Genomic DNA, 20611 nt, shown 5'->3' with positions numbered 1-20611 from the left:
TTGTGAACAATTTCTTTTCTTTTTTTTTTTTTTTGCTTGTTTTCATTCTAAGGAGGAGGAAGAATAAAACAGGCGGTCATTTTCCAAGAAGAACAAAGCACAGAAAGCATGAAACAATCGTAAGATGAAACAGAGACAAAGAGAACGAGTGGGAGTGAGGACTTGCACCTCCTCCGTTATAATCTGACAGTCCGGCTTCACCGCCTCCTCCTCCTCCTCCTCCTCCTCCTCTCCCACTCACGCTGCCTCTCGCAGCCACATCTCCTCATTCCAGCTCCGCGTCTTCTCCTCCTTCCTCGTTATCTACCTTCGTTGTCTCTTCCTCCTTTTTTATTTTCTCTTCACGCCACGTCGTCGACATGCTGCTCACGTGAAGTCCGTCAACTTGCAGGGTGGATGCAGAGAGAAACAAAGCGCAGTTAAATGTTCTGACGAGGAGAGGAGGAAAATAACAAATAAAAAAACAAATAAACACGCACGTTAGCATCCGTCAGTGAGTGCCTTGGCTTGAACGGAGCAACAGCATGGATCTCTCATTCATGGCCGCGCAGGTGAGACGCTTTCCCTTCAAACTGTTGAAAGGTTTTTGGGCTTGTGCGAACTTTACATGAATGTATCTTATTTATTTTAAGGGTGTGGCTGGTCAACAAGTCCTAGTGTCTTCATAGGTTTTGTGTCAGAATGAACAACAGGCAGCTTTATTCCCATTAGCTGGTAAAACTGTTTCATTATTAGCATTTTGTAAGAATTCTGCTTCGTTGTTGTGCGACAACGTTTAAATAGTTTAGTATTTAGTTACTAATAAAAGGTGCCATTATCCTCTCTAAGTTTATTAGGTGTTTGTGTTCAGTAACGTAATGCGTGTCTTTGCACTTTTCCTGACATTTCAACTTTAAAAACATGGATTTCTTAGTGCTTCTCATTTTATTGCCTTTTATAATACACATTTTATGCTCAGCAGTCAACTTCCAACTGCTTAATTAGGCCAAATTATATTTAGTCATTTATGCAAATCTCAAATTGTAGTGCTCAGCATAGTAATGGACTTGCAAAGCTAATTTTGGCTTCACAGAGAGCATGTGATATTGTGTGTGTTTTGGACATGTGGGTTGTTTCCATTAAGCGCTGATGTGGTAGCCTTTTCATGCCGCACGCGCCCTCTCTCTTAGTGTCTGGCTGGTTATGGTTTGTTTGGTTCCATTTTCCATGAAGCTACCATTAAAGGGTTCATAGCATTATTTTTCATGCAAAGGGCTGTTTTATGTAGCCAGATGCCCCAAAACATTTTCTAACTCAAGGCCCTGTAAATGGAAATGCATTGGAGCATGGGGCCATCAGAGAGTACATCGTTGTTTACTACGACTTGTAATCAAAGGGATGTGGCGTAATCATCACAGAAAGCCACAGAATTTTGTTACAATTTTTTTTTTCTTCCAAAGGAATTTATCAATGCACAATTTAGATTTTTAATTGCACCAATTCCCCTGATATAGATCACTTAAATATCTTAAAAATTAGCTACAACACAAAAAGTTTGCACTAATGGCATGCATAGTCTGCTTAACATCTAAAATAGAACCACTGAAAACAGAGATGACAAAGAGGTAAAGTCAAAGCAGCAGCGTAACCCCATTAGGTCATCCTCTCTCTGTTTTTTCCTGCCATTTAATATTTAAATATCACCTGTCAGCATTTGTGAATCCCACTTTAAGTGTGGCACAGGAATTCAGACTACTCTCGAGGGATGTTCAAATAGCATAAAAGTGCTGTTGGAACAGGGATTAATGGTGTTGGTCTATAAAGGGTGGTAAAGCAAACTGGTTTTTAGGTTCTTAAAGAGGGTCAAGTCGGAACTATAACTAGCAACACACCATTAATCATCATTAGCTAGCAGTAGATTAAAAATAAATAATTTAAACCACTATTTGTTTCAGTTTTTTTCTCTATCTTTTGCTTATGTTTAACATTGGTTTTCTACTTTGCTGCTTATTGAAAGATGTTTGAACTTTGAGGCTTTTTTGAGGTAGACGCATTCTAACGAATGCTTTGTGAAGACATACTGACATGTTCTGCTAGCTCTTTCTGGTCTGTTTGCCAGAAATTGCAACTTTGTTATTAATTCATAGTGAAAAATTCCATTCTATGAGCATGTTAGATAAAAATGTTTGTATGCATGCGTGTGGCTGTGAAATTTACTGTCTCAAGTTACATGGAGTGAACCAACATTTTGCAATCAGTGCATCTCAACTAATGTTAAAAAACAAATTAAGACTTTTGATTATTATTTTTAATCACTTCTGACAGAAGTCCCACAACAGTTAGAATTTAATTTAACAGGTCATTGCTTGCAGATAGTCGCCTTCAGAGTTTGGGAGTTATGGTTTTCATTTTGGTAAAAGAACTTTTACGAGGACTAAACCGTGTGTAGTCGTTTATGCAAAAGGATCTACAAACTGAAAATGTATTTACATAAATAAAATATGTCGTGTACCATATCCAGATGCCAGTAATTTCACTAATAGGGTGTCTTGCAGTTGTGCAATCTCTTAATTCAGCAGAAACTTTAAAAACCTGAAGAAAAAAATGCTACATGACCACCAGAACTACAAAGTTGTAAGGACCTGAAGCCGAACATCACAATAAGTCGTTCTTTAGGCTGCTTTGTCGAGGCTCTTATTGAGGAGAAATTCATCTGGTAACTAACAAGTTCTTTCTTGAAATCTTTTTTCGATCATCTCTGTGAAGGAATCAATCTGAGTGCGGTGAGTAAAGCATACTTCTCTGGTTAGAGGATATAAACTTTACGGAGTTTGCTTTTTCTTCTTTTACAGAGTTATAAAAGTATAGCTCTTTTTTGAAAATTACAATATATTTCCTTGTTGGTCAGATAGATTATTTTCATAAACAGATATTTTAAGAATGTAAGGATGGCAAGTTATCCCAGACCAATATAGAAAAAGACTCATGAGACAAGTGTAATATCTCTTTTCTTAAAGTGTGTACCTAAATTTATTTTCTGATACAGATATTTATGTTCGTGTCATCTGATTCACCACACTGTCCTTCCACAGGTTACTCCATGACTGCTTTCACGTTGCATCTCACCCTCATCCGCTTTGGGATTCATTCTTTTCTGTGCTCAACTCACCAACACGAGACAATGAATGACTCAGTTCATTAGTTTACCATAAAACCCTTCAACTAGGACACGAAGTGAATGAAAAACATGACTGTAGCCCGAAAGGTTTGCAGGTTTGTTGAAAACTGACATCCATCTGTTCATCCATCAGCGTATCTATCCAGCCATCCATCCATCCACAGGATCACACAGAAGTCTGGAGTCTATCCAAACTGCCATGAGGACAGGATGCCAGTCTGTCACAGGGCCAACACAGCGAGACAAGCAACCGATCATATTTATACTTACTCCCAGGGAGAGTTTAGAAACACCAGTTAACATGTCAGACATGTTTTTTTTTTCTACTGGGAGAGGAAGTTAGAGTACCCAGAGAGAAACCATGTGCAGGGAGAAAATGCAAACTCCACTCAGAAAGACGCCGACTGAGGCTCAAAACCTTCCTGCTGTGAGACGACAATGCTTGGCACCACATCACGACACAGTCTGAAGACTTAAGATATGGAATAAGAAAATACAGATACTAGAGCTGGGCGATATGACGATATAAATCGTTTAGACAATAGAAAATGTCTATCATTTCATATGAGGCTCTATCGTTTACGCCATGATAAGGTGCTTTACTGCAGTATTTACATCAAGGTGCGCTTTACGGCATGCACGCTGCAATATATAAACAAACATGGAGGAAGTCAGTAGCAGACGCGTTTCAAAGCTGGGTAATTCACTAAAAGATGACCAGCCAACCAAAACTGATGAGCTTGTACATAAAAGAGGGGGAATTTCTGTCGGATGGATGTGGTTTGGATATAAAAAGATCAACGTGGAACTGACAACAGATTTCGCTCACATTCCCAAGAACGGACTCCGACACAACTACCTCATTTCATCACCTGCGCAAGAATCAGGATAAAGAATGCAGAATAAAGAATAGAGTCAACGGCCAAACGCCGCAAAAGCAGCGTCAAGTTGATGCTAAAAGCGCTCAGAAGAAACTACAGACGCAAACGCTGCAACAGGTATTTACCCGTGAAACGTCATACGGCCATAGTTCCTGCAGATGGAAGGAGATCCCTGCCGCCGTTGCCAAACACATCTGACAAATAACTGATGACTGACACAAAATTACACAAGCAATTTTATATTGTTATGTATATTATTATGGGGATATAAAATGAGCTGTATCGGGATATGAGATTTTGGTCATATCGCCCAGCCCTAACAGATACTTGATTAATACTGTCATTAGTTTATTTGTTTTGTCTTATCAGGTTCTGAATATACACACACACACACACACACACACACACACACACACACACACATTATCTTTTTTTTTTTAATATTCTTCCTCTACAATGTAAACCTAACGTGTGGAACAGATGAGGATTTGAAATAATTGCCTTTTTATGAATACCATAGTATTCTGATACGACATGTATCGTAAACATCAGCAGAAAAACACATCATCTACAAACTGCATAACACACGTACATTTTTGTCTCATTTTAACTACAACCTAACAGAAAAAGGAAGAGTCACTTTTCAAAACTATAACAGATGAACCTGGAAATTTGTTTAATAATGCAAACTTTGTATTAGCATGCTTTGCAGTAGGCGTCACATTATTGAGAAAGTCTGAACACAGAATCAGATGTTTAACAGTTTTTGTTAAATCATTAACCTGCCACCCACATTTAACTTCATTATTCAGCTGCATAAGAGAGGATTTCAGATGACCAACAACATTGTCTTTCAGACCCCTCGGGTTCTTTCACCTTGATATAGATTTACACTATTTAAAAATCTATGGCTTGTTAACAAGAACAACTGTTATTTGATGGCAGACTTTTACTGGCACAATTCTTTTCCCATCAAATCTGTGGAGATTATTCCCTAAAGGAAAAATCCAGCTAAAACGTCTTTTCTTTAAAAATAAAAATCCATTTATTTATAAAGCCAAAGTATGTCATGCGTGAAAGCTAATAAAACTAATCATGATGGTTAAAGTCATGTATAAATTGAGCTTGTGGATTCACATGTCAACCTTAAGAATACTTGCTGAATGCCCTGAAGCTGCACTAAAACTCTTTCACACTGCAGGTTCAAGGCAGGGCTGATGTGTCTTCATTGCATATTACCATCCTGTTTGCAAAGCATGAATGGAGGATTTGGAAGGGAGGGTTGCTCAATGTTAATGCTTCTGAGTCAGCAGGGGAGGTCGCAAGTCAAATCCTTGCTGGATTTTCTGTTCACTTGTTTTTTTCTCAAGCTTTCAAGAGTGCAGCTTTCTTAGATTATAAAACAGAAATTTATCTCAAGCTAGTTTAATTCCAGCGTCTGTCATTTGGTAATAGAAAAAAGAAGCTCGGCAAATGTCCCTTGTGTTTTCAAGACAGACTTCATCCATCTCAAGTGAAGCTCTCCTGAATGCAAATCATTGGACCTTCACCATCAGTCTCTCTCTAAAAGATGACGGATGCTGCCATAACGGTCTCCTGAAGAGACAGGGAAAGTTTTAAAGAACTCTTTCTCAGAGGAGCTAATTATGGATTTTCTCCATGCAGACAATAAAGAATAAAATGCTTCAGAGGATGTGTTGGTCATTATTGCTGCTGTGTATTTGAGCAGATCACATTAAATACATTTAGAGTCACACATCTTTTTATAATATAATTCCCTCGTGAAACGAGACCATTTGCTTGGCGTTCAGCAAAAAAAGCAGACTGCAAGGCAAAAGCATGCATAATGGGCATCAATACTTTGATGTGCCACCAATTCAGACTGCTTTCATAATTGGCCATTGTTTTCATGCATTTATTACTGGTCTCTTTGTGTAAATAGTTTAATGGTATAGCGAAGAAACGTGCTAAATAGCTCTTGGCCAAACAATGTTTAGTGAATGATTTGCATTCGGCGGTGACGCCTCAGTGGTTTGAAATGAAAAGGGAGTTGTTGGTTAAGTTGAAAACAGTCCAATCCTCAAGCACTGCAAAACATGACTTGATATGTGACAGTCATAATGAAACTTTTGAATACCAAGCTGAGTGCAATGAGGCGATTTATTCTTAATCTTTTCAATTAAATTTAAACCTCATTGGTCCAAGCTGTTTTTTTTTTTTTAAAGTGTGTGATTCACACTGTTCTTTGTGTAATGCTGCCTGGACCATTATATGTATGCTGTGGTGCTGAATGTATGAATAGTCATAAGACCATAAAGACATAAAGGAAAAGAGAGAAATTGAATCCAGAGAATGTATTGTATAATCGTGACCATGCCAGAGTTCTTGGTGAAATAGCTCATATACCCCCGAGGCCTAAAACGGAAAGTATTCTGCAGCATGCAACACAATCAAGATATTTGATGACAAACTTTGATGTTGTACATGACATCCCTGACTTCTGCGCAACACATCCCTTCTCTTCGTATCCGTATTTTCAACACGAACCCCCTTCCCATTTCCTTTTCACACCAGCTGCTGTGAGGATAAATTAAACTGTAAATGCCTCTGTACCTTGTGAAGGCTGTGACTGTCAGAATATTAAATTGGCAGATGTTAAGGCATGAAAAAAAACTGAGCCAGTGTGTTACTAACTGATCTTGAAGTGAACCCTGATGTGTTTTAGACAGGCTCCAGTGCTTTCAGTTCAATTTTAGGCATTTTGCCAGACTCAGGCTCGCTTCAGCTGACAGATTTCGCACACAGGGCATCAAAACCCTGAAGGGTTTGTCTGTCTATTGCATGGTGACCAACTGGCTTTGGCCTTCTACTTATTTTTGCCTTGATTTTCCCTTTCTTGCAGTTTGTTATAATCTTACTTTCATGGCTAGGTTGATAATTGACAAAGATTTTTCTTTTTAACGCTCTCACATTATACATTTTCTCTTTCAGTGACAGGCTTTACAGTCATTACTCATTCACTTTGGATGTGCACCTGTGGCTGTCATTCGTCCTACCTGACAGAGTGGTCCATCTATTCTTGTGTTAAAGACATCAGCCAACAGTGAATGGATGAGAATAGAGGGAGTGGCGAGCTACTTGTATATATCTGCACACAAACCCCCCCTTCCCGTCCAGCATGAGGGACAACTGTCAAGAAAACTTTATTTTATTGTGGTGCCAAATTCTATTACTGAACAGTAGGTGCGTTAAATTCAATACAAGCTGAGCAGATGATTTAAAGTTGGAAAGACACGCTGGAGGCACCCCAAGATTTGTTTGTGCAATACTGCCGTATAGAATGAAGCCGGATTACAGAAATGCAAGTCGTATAGTTCATGAATTAAATTATTTTCTTATTAACGACACTTTCTGAAATGGTAGCCAGCGATAGGTCTAAATCATGACTGTCTTTGTTTACAATTGCAGCAAAAAAACCCCCAACTCAGTATTGAGTTACATAATCATGTTATCTCACTGCAAAGTCTTTATGCCCTGACTGTCCCTTTTAAAAAAAATACCCCGCTCTCTGTAATGGAAGCTTATTTGAAAAGAGTAATAATGGCACACCAGCCTTTTCATCTCGAAGAGTTCATTTCCCCTCTGGTCTGTTTTCTCTGCAAATGGTTTTTTATGAAAGCTTTCGTCTTGAGATAGTGAAAACTGGCAAGATCCTCAATACTTAATCTTCTACTTTTATGGCCCTCCAGTGTTTTAACAGTTTGAGAAAATAACACACAAAATAAGTAATAGTTTATTCACAAGGTAAACAAACGTTTTAAAGTATGTGACCCTTTCTGTGTTAGGGACAGGTCTCCCTTTGAAGCAACTTTTCAAGAAAAGCTGCTTCAACTTGCTTGAATCTTGAGTTTTACAGTTTACAATTTTTCTTGTGCATCATATCTCTTAAGTATTTTCTATTATTACTTTTGTAACTAATCCAAGAATACAGAGTAAATGGACAAAAACAAAAATATTAATGTAAATCTGAGACTATATTACTGCCCAGCCAGCAGGAATACTTGGGGACATTTAATGTTCAGTGAGATGGACAGGGAGCAACATGAAGAAGTTACTAATGAGAAAAACCCACAGAAAGCCTTAAAGATGTCATGCTTCTTGACACGTCTCCATTAATAGATGATTTTCATTCCTGGGTTGAAGGAGAGGTCAGGCTCTTTACAGCAGGGCCTTTTCTTAGTTTACTCTCGCCTAATGGAGGTGCAGCATAATGAAAGATGAGAGAATACACAGGAGACAGCAACACGGAGAGCAAAAACACATCCCATCTCATAGGCCTGGTTGGACTGGTATTCATACTGTTTTTTTCCACATCTTCAAACTTCAGATTCATTAAACAACGGTGACAAGAGAGGCGAGTTTGGAGTTTCTTTAAAGGAGGATGTTCATGCTCACTTCCATTCTGATTTAATGGAAAATCTTTATGTTATCAATAGGAGCAATCGGCTGACGAACAGGAAATTGCATGTTTCTCATGTTTTTCAGAGCAGATGCAGAATAACTTTACTATCAGCTGACTGTGTAGAGAAACCCTCCCTCACTTTTCCAAGTGTAGCGATAAAAGCACATCAGGTCAATTCAGCGGTAACAGTTGTGCAATAATGATAGTATTTATGCAATAATTCAGTTGATCTTTATCATTTTTGCTGTTGAATAATTTCAAGTTTTTTTTCTTGGTCCTGTCTTGTTTTTCTTTTCTTTTTTTTTTTTTAAGGACAACTCTGTGTCACATGGAGTTATGGTTAAAGAATTATTTTCCCTCACAGCATTCTCTCTAAGATCAAGGGAATTACATGATTAAAAATCTTTTGGACTACTAATTACATAAACCTCTTAAACCCTCTCCTGCTTTAAAGCAAACTTGCCTAAGATGGCAACCCAAAATAATATGTGCATTTCTTCTAAAAGACTCTGAAATCTATACAATTCCACGAGCAAAACTCCCTGAAAGAAAAATAAATTAAAGAATATGCAAAAATAAAGCAGTTTGTCTTTGTAATACAAAATAAATAAATACAATTTTTGTCCACCTTAAATAAAAGGCAAATACTGGTTTGTAGCTATATGCCAAGAGTAGAGATGGAAACACACAAACAGTGCATCTACTTCAAGAAGAGTGACAGAAAATAACTTGTCTTCTGTTTTTTTTTTTTACACAAAAAATATTTTTGTTAGTTAAATTTTTCTAAAGTAAAAACTAAAAACTGGAATTTGTTAATATGTTTTAACCTTTTTTTATTGTCAAAAGTGAAAAAAAAATAGAGCTATTGGTACCTCCACTGACCATTTTCATTCAAACAAAAAAGAAAGCAACCTAAAAAATAAGTTAGCATGAAATGTGTTTCATCTTCTTTCCTTTTATGTACAGTTTAGAATAGCAGGAAGTAATGAGTGGAGTTGTACTTTACAAAAGGAGTCAATAAATATATTGTATAGTTCCAGGTGTTTAACATGGTTGTTGTTTTCCGATTCTCTATTTTATAATGCTTCATACATTTTCAGCAAGAGACAGATCTGAAATACAGATAGGTCAGTCAAACATGCAGTCTCTGCGGCTATGGCAACATAATATTATTTGTCTTATGGGACAAAGTCTAGCTTTGTCCTGCTAATATAACCACGGACCTGTAAGGAAAAGATGGTATCATATTTCCCTTTAAACTATATGCATCAGAGTCAATGGAACATTTGCACCGTTGTCATAGGCTGAATAACAAGTCATGAATGCTTTTTGACCTGATAAGATCAAAGATGATTGCTTTAGGATTAGAGCTTAAATGGTCAGCTTGAAGTTAGAAAAAGAGAATCAGAGGTTTCTTTGACATCTGGGTGTAACTTTGCTCAGAGGTCGTATAGGAACATGGCTTCCTCCTCAAGTAATACAGTTTTGGGTTACATTCCTGCACATGAGGGTAGACTGTTGAGTGCACATTGTTATCTAGGACTCTAAGCCCATGCGGATATATTGATGGCGTATTGGTTTTCATGCAGGGCTGGAAGAGTACTCCAATTTTCTGTGAATTTAAAAGTGGGTTCCTTTGCCTTTATGCACCAAGAATGTGATAATTACACAATGCTCTGTAGATGCTAGAAGACTACATTTCTTTGCAGGGAGTGTTTTTAATTTATAGATTTATTGGCAGGGTTTGACTGAAAGTGATGAAGCGCAAAAATGTACATGTTCTAAAGTTCTTTGGAAGTGTTAAATTATATCATTAAAAAAAAAAAAATCCTCCTTTCCTTTACCCCCTTCCCATTTTTAAAATGTGTCTGACATGAAATTACAAAATTATTTATATTAGGTAAATACAGTGAAGTCGGTCAGTGAAGACACTAAAAATTTCTCTAAACTTTTGTCTTTAATATATAGTTTGAAATCAGTTAACAAATGAAGGATTTCAAATTATATTTCTATTTATTCTTTTTAACGGTGTGTTCAGACCAAACGCGTTTTGAGCGTCAAGAGCGGCAGGTTTCCATGTAAAGTCTATGTGGAGGCACGGCAAGGGGGCGTCGAGCTTTCTCGCACCGTGTTTTGAGCGTTTTGGGCATCGGCGTTCCGCGCAGAACGCGTGTCAAAAGCCAGAGATGGGCAAAGCTGAACTTTGGCCGCTTGACGCGGGGCGTCTACCAGTCAGAGCGATCAGCTCGCAGCTCCTGGAGGATTTCTGTGGTGAATCCAGACACGGGCTGAGATGCCATTACACCGTGCAGTATTTAGGATAACCATTCCTTACTAAAAAGCTGAATGTTACTGATTTGGCAATGTAGCAGGATACGTTGCCTAGCAGCGCTTTGTTGGGGGGGCTCTTTGCATGTTGCATTAACAGTGACTATCAACTATCAATAGTGACAACGTTCTCTAACTTTATTTACTGAATCTGCCATCATTCAGACTGACCGGAAGGACCGGAAGCCTTTCCCTCCTCTCTTTTCCGCCGCATTTTCCGCTCGCTCCAGAAAATGCATCAGGAATGTCAGCGATTAGGTGCTTTTCATGGCAGGGGTGTTTTCATCTGCAAAAAACCATTTTCCCTTTTCTGACATCCCTTCCTGTTTTACAGTTTTAGATGCAGTTGTAAAATTCTTGCAGAAACTACTTCAAAAGCCCAAAATAGAGTATTTATAGTGGTTCCTACTATATTTTTCTACCTGCTGATTTCAGGGGAGCTCTAACCTGCTACATGCTCATTAACTTTTAGCTTGTGCAGCTATTGCTGGTAAGCCACTTGTCAGGGTAATGTTGGAGTGAAAAAGTTAATCTTTCAGTATTGTATTTGTCTTGTAAGGACTTAGAGGAGTTAGGGGTGGCATCTTCCAGCCAGAAAGATGTCGCCTTATGGTCCATACATGCGACTGTGAGGTCTGGCTGTGACATTTTTTGCAAGCAACCGATAACACATGGTGCACCAGCGGCTATCAAATCTCAGCTAGCAAGAGGCTTACAGTTTCGGAAATTACCATCTTTTAGCATATAATGTACTGCCATTACTGCTAATGTCCTTTAGGGACAGACTGAGCCTGGATAATTGACTGGTGTTGCAGCAGTAGCTGAAAGAGGTAGAATTTGGTGAACTGCCAGGAACTGAAAGGAGACTACGGAAATCTTTCTCTGTTGTCTGATGATGGCAAAGAATTTCCCAGTGTCTCTGTGCTTTCTTATTTTACAGCATGTTTGTTCTGTAGACACAAATATCTCCCCAATGTTTTGTACCTGAGTGACTGCATATTGAAAGTAGTCCTGGAGAGAATGAAAGGGAGACTTGATGGACTGTGACAGCCAAATATGAAGTAATAACATCTTTCCCTGAAAGACCTAACCCAGTAACTGTGTGGTGCTTCCTGTATAACTGTGCCTGAGATATTCTGCAGGTCTGAATTATGTATTCTGACATGAATAATCTATTCCCCACCCATCAAGAGGTAATTTCAACACAGCTTCATCTCTTGTAATGATATGGTGCTGAACATAACTTGGCAATGATTTGGGGTAAAATTTTCAAAAAGCGTTGATTCAATCAGTTCATGAGAAATTAGCTCCAAACTGATGTTTCTGCAGTGAAAAAGCATACAAACCACACATCTGAAATGTGTTCATGAGTAGTTTTTGCAGGTGGAAATTCAGAAGATTTAAGCAGTGGGTGATTGTTGTGTTTTAATGAAAGCTTAGGAGCTGGCGAGTGGTAGCAGATGATTACGCACTATTTATCTCGGCTTCCTCAACAAGGAAGCCGAGATAAACTGTGAATGTCACTATTTATTTCATTTTTTGGAATTATTTTGATGCATTTTAAAATCTTTACCATGCTAAACACTACAACAACCTCAGTGTTGTGTTAAAGGTAAATTATGATACCAGTATACTGTTCCATTATTTACACTTGAGAAAAAAAAAATTTTTTTAAAATCATTTTGCTTCTTCTAACCTTTTAGAGCAAACTTTTGTTAGTTGAGGCTTTTTTTTTAATTTAAATCTCCCCTGAGTCTAAACAAAGCCTCCATAATGATCCCAGCAGGTAAACTGTTTTTTTTTTCCCGTTTTTGCCATTTAATCTGTTTTATTTGGTCTTATTTTGGTCTTGAGTATGACGTTAGGTTTGATCAAGGAAAGCTGGCCCGAAGCAAATGAAGCACTACACAGACAGGCCTTTCTCTCGCTATTTCTCTCTTACTCTTTCTTGTTCAATCTATAAAAGAATTGAGGCTGTACAGCACAGAGTGTACCTACACTGCCAAAAAAGTACTGAAGGATAACTAGACCTTAAATAAAGGCACATTAAGGTTTCACCGCTGGTTTCATTTGTAGCTGTGGACACAGCTCAAACAATCAGGCGATGCATACATACAGCGTCTAAACATATGAGATTATATGATATCCTTGCAGTTTGTGTTACTTTATGCTCCTTCTTGCCACATTCACCATTGAATTTATGCTTCAAAGAGACTAGTTACATTTCCCTGCTAGTTTATTTTCAAAGATAAATTTCATTCCTCCTTGTGTGTTGCAGCTGTTTTCTACAAAGCTGATATTTTACACCAACAGATTTATAAAGAAACATCCTTTTTTCTTCTTTTTGAGCTACCTCTTGACAAGTACTATCCAAGACTCTGCAGCTTTTTAAACAATATTCAATGGTATTTCAAATAAAGTGAAAGTGATAATGACCTTCTCATTTTGGGTCCATGCAATGTTAATACCCAGTTGATGAATCATCCACTTATAGTTCAGGCAAATGTATTGCATATGAAAATCATTGGGAATGCCCTCTGTTATGCATGAGTGGTGAAGAAGTACACTAACTTTTTTTTTTTTTTTCTATGTTGAATTTTTTATGCTGTTCACTTTAAGTTGGGAATCAATGCACAGATTGAGCTTCAAGCTTCTCTTCACTGGTGTTTTGATAGATCTAAGCTACATACCATTAATGTTGTATTCACTTCGGCTTACACCAGTCTTAGTTGTGGATCTACTCCTGGGATATACCAGACGAGGTTCTACATTTTGATCAGTTTTTCATTTATTTCTGGTCTTTTGGTTCTGCAAGACTACGTGAACACAAATATAGATTTAGGCTGCAACACAAAGTGCGACACATCAATCTGCTGCGCAGTGTGTTAGTTGCATATCTATTTGGGCGTACAGCTTCTTTGTAAGCATTACATAGCTTCTGTGGCATCGATGTCTGGAATTACTATTTAGCCACCTACGTATTAAAAAAACCTTTGAGACACAGGTTTCAGCTGACCACACTCAGACGGGAGTCGTCTTTGCTTCTACATGAGGTTCACAGCAAAAAAGCCTGATGAAAACCGTGTTGCTCCCATTGATGCACATCAATCTTATAGTGTGGTAGACAGAGAAATCTATTTATTCATAACAATGACTAATAGCCAGAAGGCTCAGAGCATTTTTTTAAAGGTGCTTTTGTATTTATAAATGCATTTTTAAATCAAATATTTCACACATTTTGACAGCTGTCTTTATGTGTTTGTCATAATCTCCATAGACTAATGATGAATGCTTGGTGTGTCATACATACACCTGTTTACCAACATATATTGTGAAAAACATGTGGATTCAAGTCAGAGGGCATGCTAAGGGAGGGAATGCTGTAGTTATTGTACAGTTCCTGAAAACACGACTGTAACTAGGCCAACATGACACACATGTGACAAATTCATGAAACCAACCCACCGCCTCCTGCCTAGAGGGAAAACACATACAGTATCCATTCAAAGATGCTGACGCTACCTTGGAGGGGTCCTTGCATACTGTAGCAGCTAGTATAAGCTCGACACTTCAGTGTGCTAATTTAATACTACTGTGATTATAGGCATATAGATATAGCAAGGTTTCCACCAGCACAGGGTTCATAAGGAAATTAAAATAGCTAACAAGACCATATTGTTTTTTTTTTTTTTTAAATATGTTTATTGATTTTCAATTTAAAGGAGACATAACAACAATGACAAACAGAACAAAATAGAACAACACTGGTGGTGGTACAGCAAGTATAATAGTAAACCGAGAATCAAAATAAAATAAAACAGATTCCATTTACTTGAGATTGTCCAGCAAGCTAAACACCGGTTGCCAGAGTTTATCGAATTTAGTCAATTGGTTAGCCAGAGTATATCTAATTCTTTCCAGGTATAGCACATTACCCAAATCTTTCAACCACATATCAAAAGAAGGTGGCTTGTCGGACTTCCAGCACAATAGTATCATCTTCCTTGCCAATAATGTACACAGTGATATAACCTTTAATACATTCTTATTTCTTGCCCAGTCCAAATCCGTTACACCAAACAAAACTGTAAGAGGAGTACATGGAATGCTTCTGCCAATAACCTTGCTAAGAAAATCAAAAATGTTGTTCCAAAATGGTTGAAGTTTATGACAATAAACAAAAAGGTGTGATAATGTCCCCTGTTCCAGTGAGCATTTAATACAAACATCTGACACATTCTGATAAATCTTTTTCAACTTGGTTGGAGAAAAATGTAGTCTGTGTGCTACTTGAAACTGGATAAGAGTGTGCCTGGCATTTATAGAACTGCCACTTATATTCTTGATACAATTTTGCCAGATTTCTTCTGAAATGTCTACCCCAAGTTCTTCTTGCCATTGAGCTCTGAAGACATCGGAAGATGGACTTTGCACATGTAGAAGAACATTATAAAATCTAGAAACAGCACCCTTAGAATATGGTTCAACAGACAAAAAACTATCCAGTGCTGTGTTTTGGGGAACAGATTCATAATGAGGAACAGCAGATCTAAAAAAAAAAAAAAAAGACGTATTTGTAGAAATCTAAAGAAATGAGAATTTGGAAGTTTATATTTAACTTGCAGCTGTTGAAAAGACACAAAACGTCCATCCATGTAGAAATCTTTAAGTGAAGAGATTCCCCTTTCACGCCATATATTGAATATATTGTAGTAAAACTATGCCTCTATCAATTACTACTTATTAAATTTTAATTACCTCGGAGCACCACTCATCACTTTTACTTAACTTAAGATTCAGGAGGATGAGAAAAACCTGAAATATACTTAATTCAATAAACACAGTCTCACTTAAAGTAGTAAATTCTCAGAACGAATGAACCAGAAATTGTACATTCAGAAATTATGACAAGAACGGATGAATTGATTATACATATTTATTACAATGATGGTAAACATACAGCAGTGAAAATGAGCAATGATGGAGAGGTTATTGGTGAGATGGTCAAGTGAATTTGTTTACAGGGATTTTCATTTATGATAGTAATAATGAGAGGTAAAAATGAATTGAATGAAATGGGGCAGAAAGGAACTGGTTGGAATTGAAGCAATTAAATCGGTATCGTTATTTCACTTAAATCTTTGTTAAAATTATACTTAGTGTTTGGATGAGAATTCAAATTTATACTTTGGTTAAATTTGATGTACTGTTGAACACCACAAGTGATATCAAAGCGCTATGAAGATCCTACTTTTTCCCGCTGGGTCAGTTGATGGAGCCGGCGGACCGGGTGGTTCTGTCCTGGACTGCAAGTCTCCGGGAAATGGACCTTCTGGCGTCGGGAGAAGTAGGTCTGGAGCTGCTCTGATGAATGGGTTGGGATCTCTGTCCAGCAGAATCCCAGAGCCAAGGGCGGTGTTTCTCGTACTCAAATTATTCCAAAGGTTGTGTTCCACTCGTACTGTCTGAGGGTAGGCAGTACTTGTACAGACGCAAAAATTAGTGGAACTGCGGTTCTGGTGAATTACTGATTTCAAAAAGGAAAAATAAAAATGTTCGCTGGGTAAACTTAAACAAGGCTTGTTTCGCCTTCAACACAAATATTACTTTTCTGTTCGAACTTATCTCGTTAAGATCTTACGCGCACAAAAGAAGAGAGATGGAGTAAACTTATGAGAACAAAGAAACAGCTGCGTACAGCGGAAAGTTGCGAGAGGGCAACGAAATTAAGTCAAAGTACAAGAATCACGGCGATCGAGAGTCAAGGGCCGAGAGAGAAGAACAAGCTAGGACAAACAAAAAGAAGAGAAGACGAAGAAGTAAGAGAGCAAGAGAGGCTAAGTCCAGAGCGCGGGTCCATTTAACTGGACCCTTCCTCCTAGGTCCTGACCAATCGCAAACCACTAATAGTCAGAAGGCTGGTCAGTCTTACCCAATCAGGTCAGCTTTGATTGTTAACCAAGAGGGTAGGAGTGATTCAGGTCTTATTTCACTGCGGGCCCTGGTTCCTTTCTCCCATTTCATTAACATGATCATGATAATCAAATTATTACCTTTGTTTCTTAGCTTTAAGCATGGCAATCAACATTCTGGGGACTCATGCAGATGTTTTGTTTGCTTGAAAAGGGAACATTTACCAATAGTAATACTTTTACACATGAAACCCACTTGTTGTATATTTCACATATTTCTTATCAAGTGTGGATTAATCCATTGGCATGACTTGTCTTCCTCAGCCGATGAATCCTGAAAGAGTGTTACATTCTTATCCATTCCTATTATTTGCTTAACAGGGGTTCCAAACTTGGAAAGATATATCCAACATTATGTAGTAAAGTGTTCATGATTGATTCTGATGTGTGATCAGTTCAAGGATTTAAATCACATATGAGAATGAATAAAAAGGGAAACTTCAGTCAAACCTATCAACAAAAATCATGTAAGCTACATTAAACCAGTTAGTGAAAGGAGATTTAAGACACAAAGAAGTGCATCTGGAGTTTCTTCCTGTGGGAAGAGGGGTGAATCTGTCACCCAGAATGTATATTCGGGGAGGATCAAAGCAGAGTTGCCGGGTCTCTCTCCTGGCGCCGTTGAGTCTTATCTGGAGGTGTAAAGGTGTCATTTTGACAAGAGCCAGTTGCTTAGTTCGATGTGACATTCCGTATCTATTGACCTAAGGGACTGTAAATTTTGTTAGAGGTTTTGTTCAGACCATCTGGTTTGGGGTCTGCAGGAGGTCCTGAAAGAGAAATCTGGAGGTAAATGTGAATTGTGTGTTTATCTGGGGGGGAAAAGAAAAGAAAACTAATACACCCAAAGCCGTCCTCCTCTTTCGGGTCACAAAAGGTCATTTTCTCCAGTCCTCTAGGATGACACCCCCCTGACTGCAAGAGGAGATCAAGAGCCCATAATTTAATCCTGCCAAGGAGAAAAAGAAAAGGAAAGTAAAAGTTGTTTTATTCCTCCTGGAAGAGCCTTGGAGGCTACAATATTATCCTCCAATCCAGGCAAAAAGGCATGGTTGTGACATATGGGAGCATCTAAATACATTTTAGGTGCTTTGACAGTCCTCAGAAGCTGATTCCAAACTTTCAAAGAATTATGAATTATAGGATTTTTATGATAAGATGTATTTTTAACCTTAACAGGACTGTTCAAAAGTGCAGGAAGACAAGTGTTTTTACATGAAAAGTGTTCTATGAGTAACCATGACGGCTGCCCATCCAGATCTGCCCCAGGAGTGCATCTTCGCCAGTATGAGAAAATATTTAAATGAGCAGCCAAATAGTATAATTTAAACTGAGGTAAGCCAAGACCACCACTGACCTTACGTTTTGCAAGATGCTTTCTAGATATCCTAGGAACTTTACCTGACCAAATAAATGATGAAAGGATTGAATCCAATTTCTGAAAATACGACTGAGGGATGCACACTGGAATTGACTGAAAAATGTATAAAAACCTGGGGAGCACAGTCATTTTGACAGCATTAATTCGCCCTACCATTGAAATGGGCAAGGTATTCCAAAATTCAATATTTTTACCTGAGAGATTTTTTTATCCCAGTTCAACTTCAAAAGTTGTGATGGTTTACGTGTTACTGTAATCCCAAGACTTTCAAATTTATCGGTGACAACTGTAAACGGAACTGTACCCAGATAATTCAAATCTGCCTTCTCTGACAAAGGCATGAGCTCACTTTTCGTCCAATTTATTTTGTAACCAGAAAAAAGGCCAAATTCGTTAATTAGCTGTAACAAGGGATCAAGAGAGACAGACGGTTTTGTTAGAAATAGTACAACATCGTCTGCATAGGCAGAAATCTCATGGGGAATACCATTTTGTGTTATTGGCAAAATATTAGGACTCAGACGTATTCGAGCAGCAAGAGGTTCTAAAACCAAAGCAAAGATAAAAGGGGAAATGGGATCGCCCTGATGAGTACCGCGATGCAGTCGAAATGGTGCGGATATATTACTGTTCGTTAAAACAGAAGCTGTAGGTTCACTATATAGAATTCTAATCCAATTGATAAAAGACTCACCGAAACCAAACCTGGACAGCACAGAAAACATATACGGCCACTCAACCTGGTCGAAAGCCTTCTCAGCATCTAAAGCTATAACCACAGAGTCGTCTACACTTCTATCTGGACTATAGATTAAATTAAACAGTCTACGCATATTAAAATAGATGTATCTTTGGGGAATAAACCCAGTCTGATCCGTGTGGATAAGTTTTGCTATATGGTCCTTTAGGCGATTTGACAATATTTTTGTCAGTATTTTAGTCTCAACAGAAAGGAGAGAAATTGGACGATAAGATGAAACAGACAGAGGATCACGATCCTTTTTAAGAATTAATGAAATAACTCCGTGGTACAAAGTGCAAGGTAAAGAGCCAGACAATTTTGAATGCTTAAACATCCGAAGAATAAGAGGAGCTAACAATGTACAGTAGGCTTTATAAAATTCTGCCCCAAAGCCATCAGGCCCAGGAGCCTTATTATTTGAAAGCTGACTAATAGCTGCCTTTACTTCACTCAGTGTGATGTCCGCATCCAGGTCTGTAACTGCGGCATCATCCAGCTTAGGAAGGTTGCATTTCTCAAGAAAATCTTCAATCACTGACAAATTAGTTGAACTCTTTGAGCTGTATAAGTCACAATAAAAATCTTTGAAGCACTTGTTTATATCACGTGGGTCCCTAACAGTTTGTCCATTCTTATCATTAATTGACAAAATTGTTTGTGAGGCTTGAGTTTTTCTAAGCATTCGAGCAAGTAGCTTATGGGGCTTATCCCCAAATTCAAAGAAATTCTGTTTGCACTTGGCAATTTGTAAACATACTCGTTTATTGAGTAAACAATTATATTCACACCTCAGTTTTGTAATTTTACCCATTAATTCTGTTGATGGAGATGTTTGATAATCACACTCTAAACGTTGTAAATTTGATTCCAAGTTCTTAAGTTCTATTTCATTGGATTTACGTTTTGCTGCTGTACAAGATATAACCTGCCCCTGAATCACTGCCTTTAATCCCTCCCAAAGAATTGAATCACTTACGTCACCCTTGTCATTTTCTTGTATATAAGTTATAATGTGATCTTCAAATTTCTTAAGAAAGGATTCATCCTTCAACAGAGTTGGATCAAACCGCCAATCTCTCCTTCCAGCATTAGCCAAAGTAGCTAAGTCAAGATCCACAGAAACTGGGCTATGGTCAGAAACCAAAATAGGATGATAAGTTATGTCCTTCACAACCGGAACCAACTTAGAATCTAAAAAAATATAGTCTATGCGAGAATATGTTCCATGGACAGGAGAAAAAAAAGAATATGCTCTGCCTGTGGGATATAACAGTCTCCATGTATCTAAAATGTTCATATTTTTCAGAGCATTATTGACAACCTGACTTGATTTTAACTGCTGAGAATGCTTTGTTGAGCTTTTATCTAAACGTGTATCCAAAGTAATATTCATATCTCCTGCTATAATAATACTAGAGCCGTCCAGGTTGGTATTAGTTTAAAAATCTTTTGGAAAAACTCTGGACAGTCATAATTGGGGCCATATATGTTAACTAGAGTAACAGAAACAGAGTTCAAAAGACCTGTAAGAATTAAAAACCTTCCCTCTGGATCCAGAACAACTGCATCCTGACAAAAAGGAATATTTTTTCTAAACAAAATTGACACTCCCCTTGCTTTAGCTCCAAAATTTGCATTATATGCCTGTCCCAACCAAGTGGCACGAAGGACTGACTGGATTGAACGTT

General features: G+C 37.9%; 1 protein-coding gene across 1 annotated transcript in view; it reads left to right on the top strand.

Moving 5' to 3' along the window:
- Positions 1–450: 450 nt before the first annotated feature.
- LOC306772799 (uncharacterized protein C14orf132) overlaps positions 451–20611 on the top strand; it is a gene marked incomplete at its 3' end in the record, with an annotated part of 47484 nt that continues 27323 nt past the window's right edge. The window contains exon 1 of the mRNA XM_079262421.1: positions 451–551. Within this exon, the coding sequence (XP_079118547.1) occupies positions 525–551 (27 nt within the window). The 5' untranslated portion in view covers positions 451–524. The remainder of the gene's footprint in view (positions 552–20611) is intronic.

Source organism: Telmatherina bonti (genome assembly GCF_933228915.1).
Source record: "Telmatherina bonti genome assembly, chromosome: 22".
Classification (NCBI taxonomy): Eukaryota; Metazoa; Chordata; class Actinopteri; order Atheriniformes; family Telmatherinidae; genus Telmatherina; species Telmatherina bonti.
This window is presented reverse-complemented; position numbering and strand designations above follow the sequence as displayed.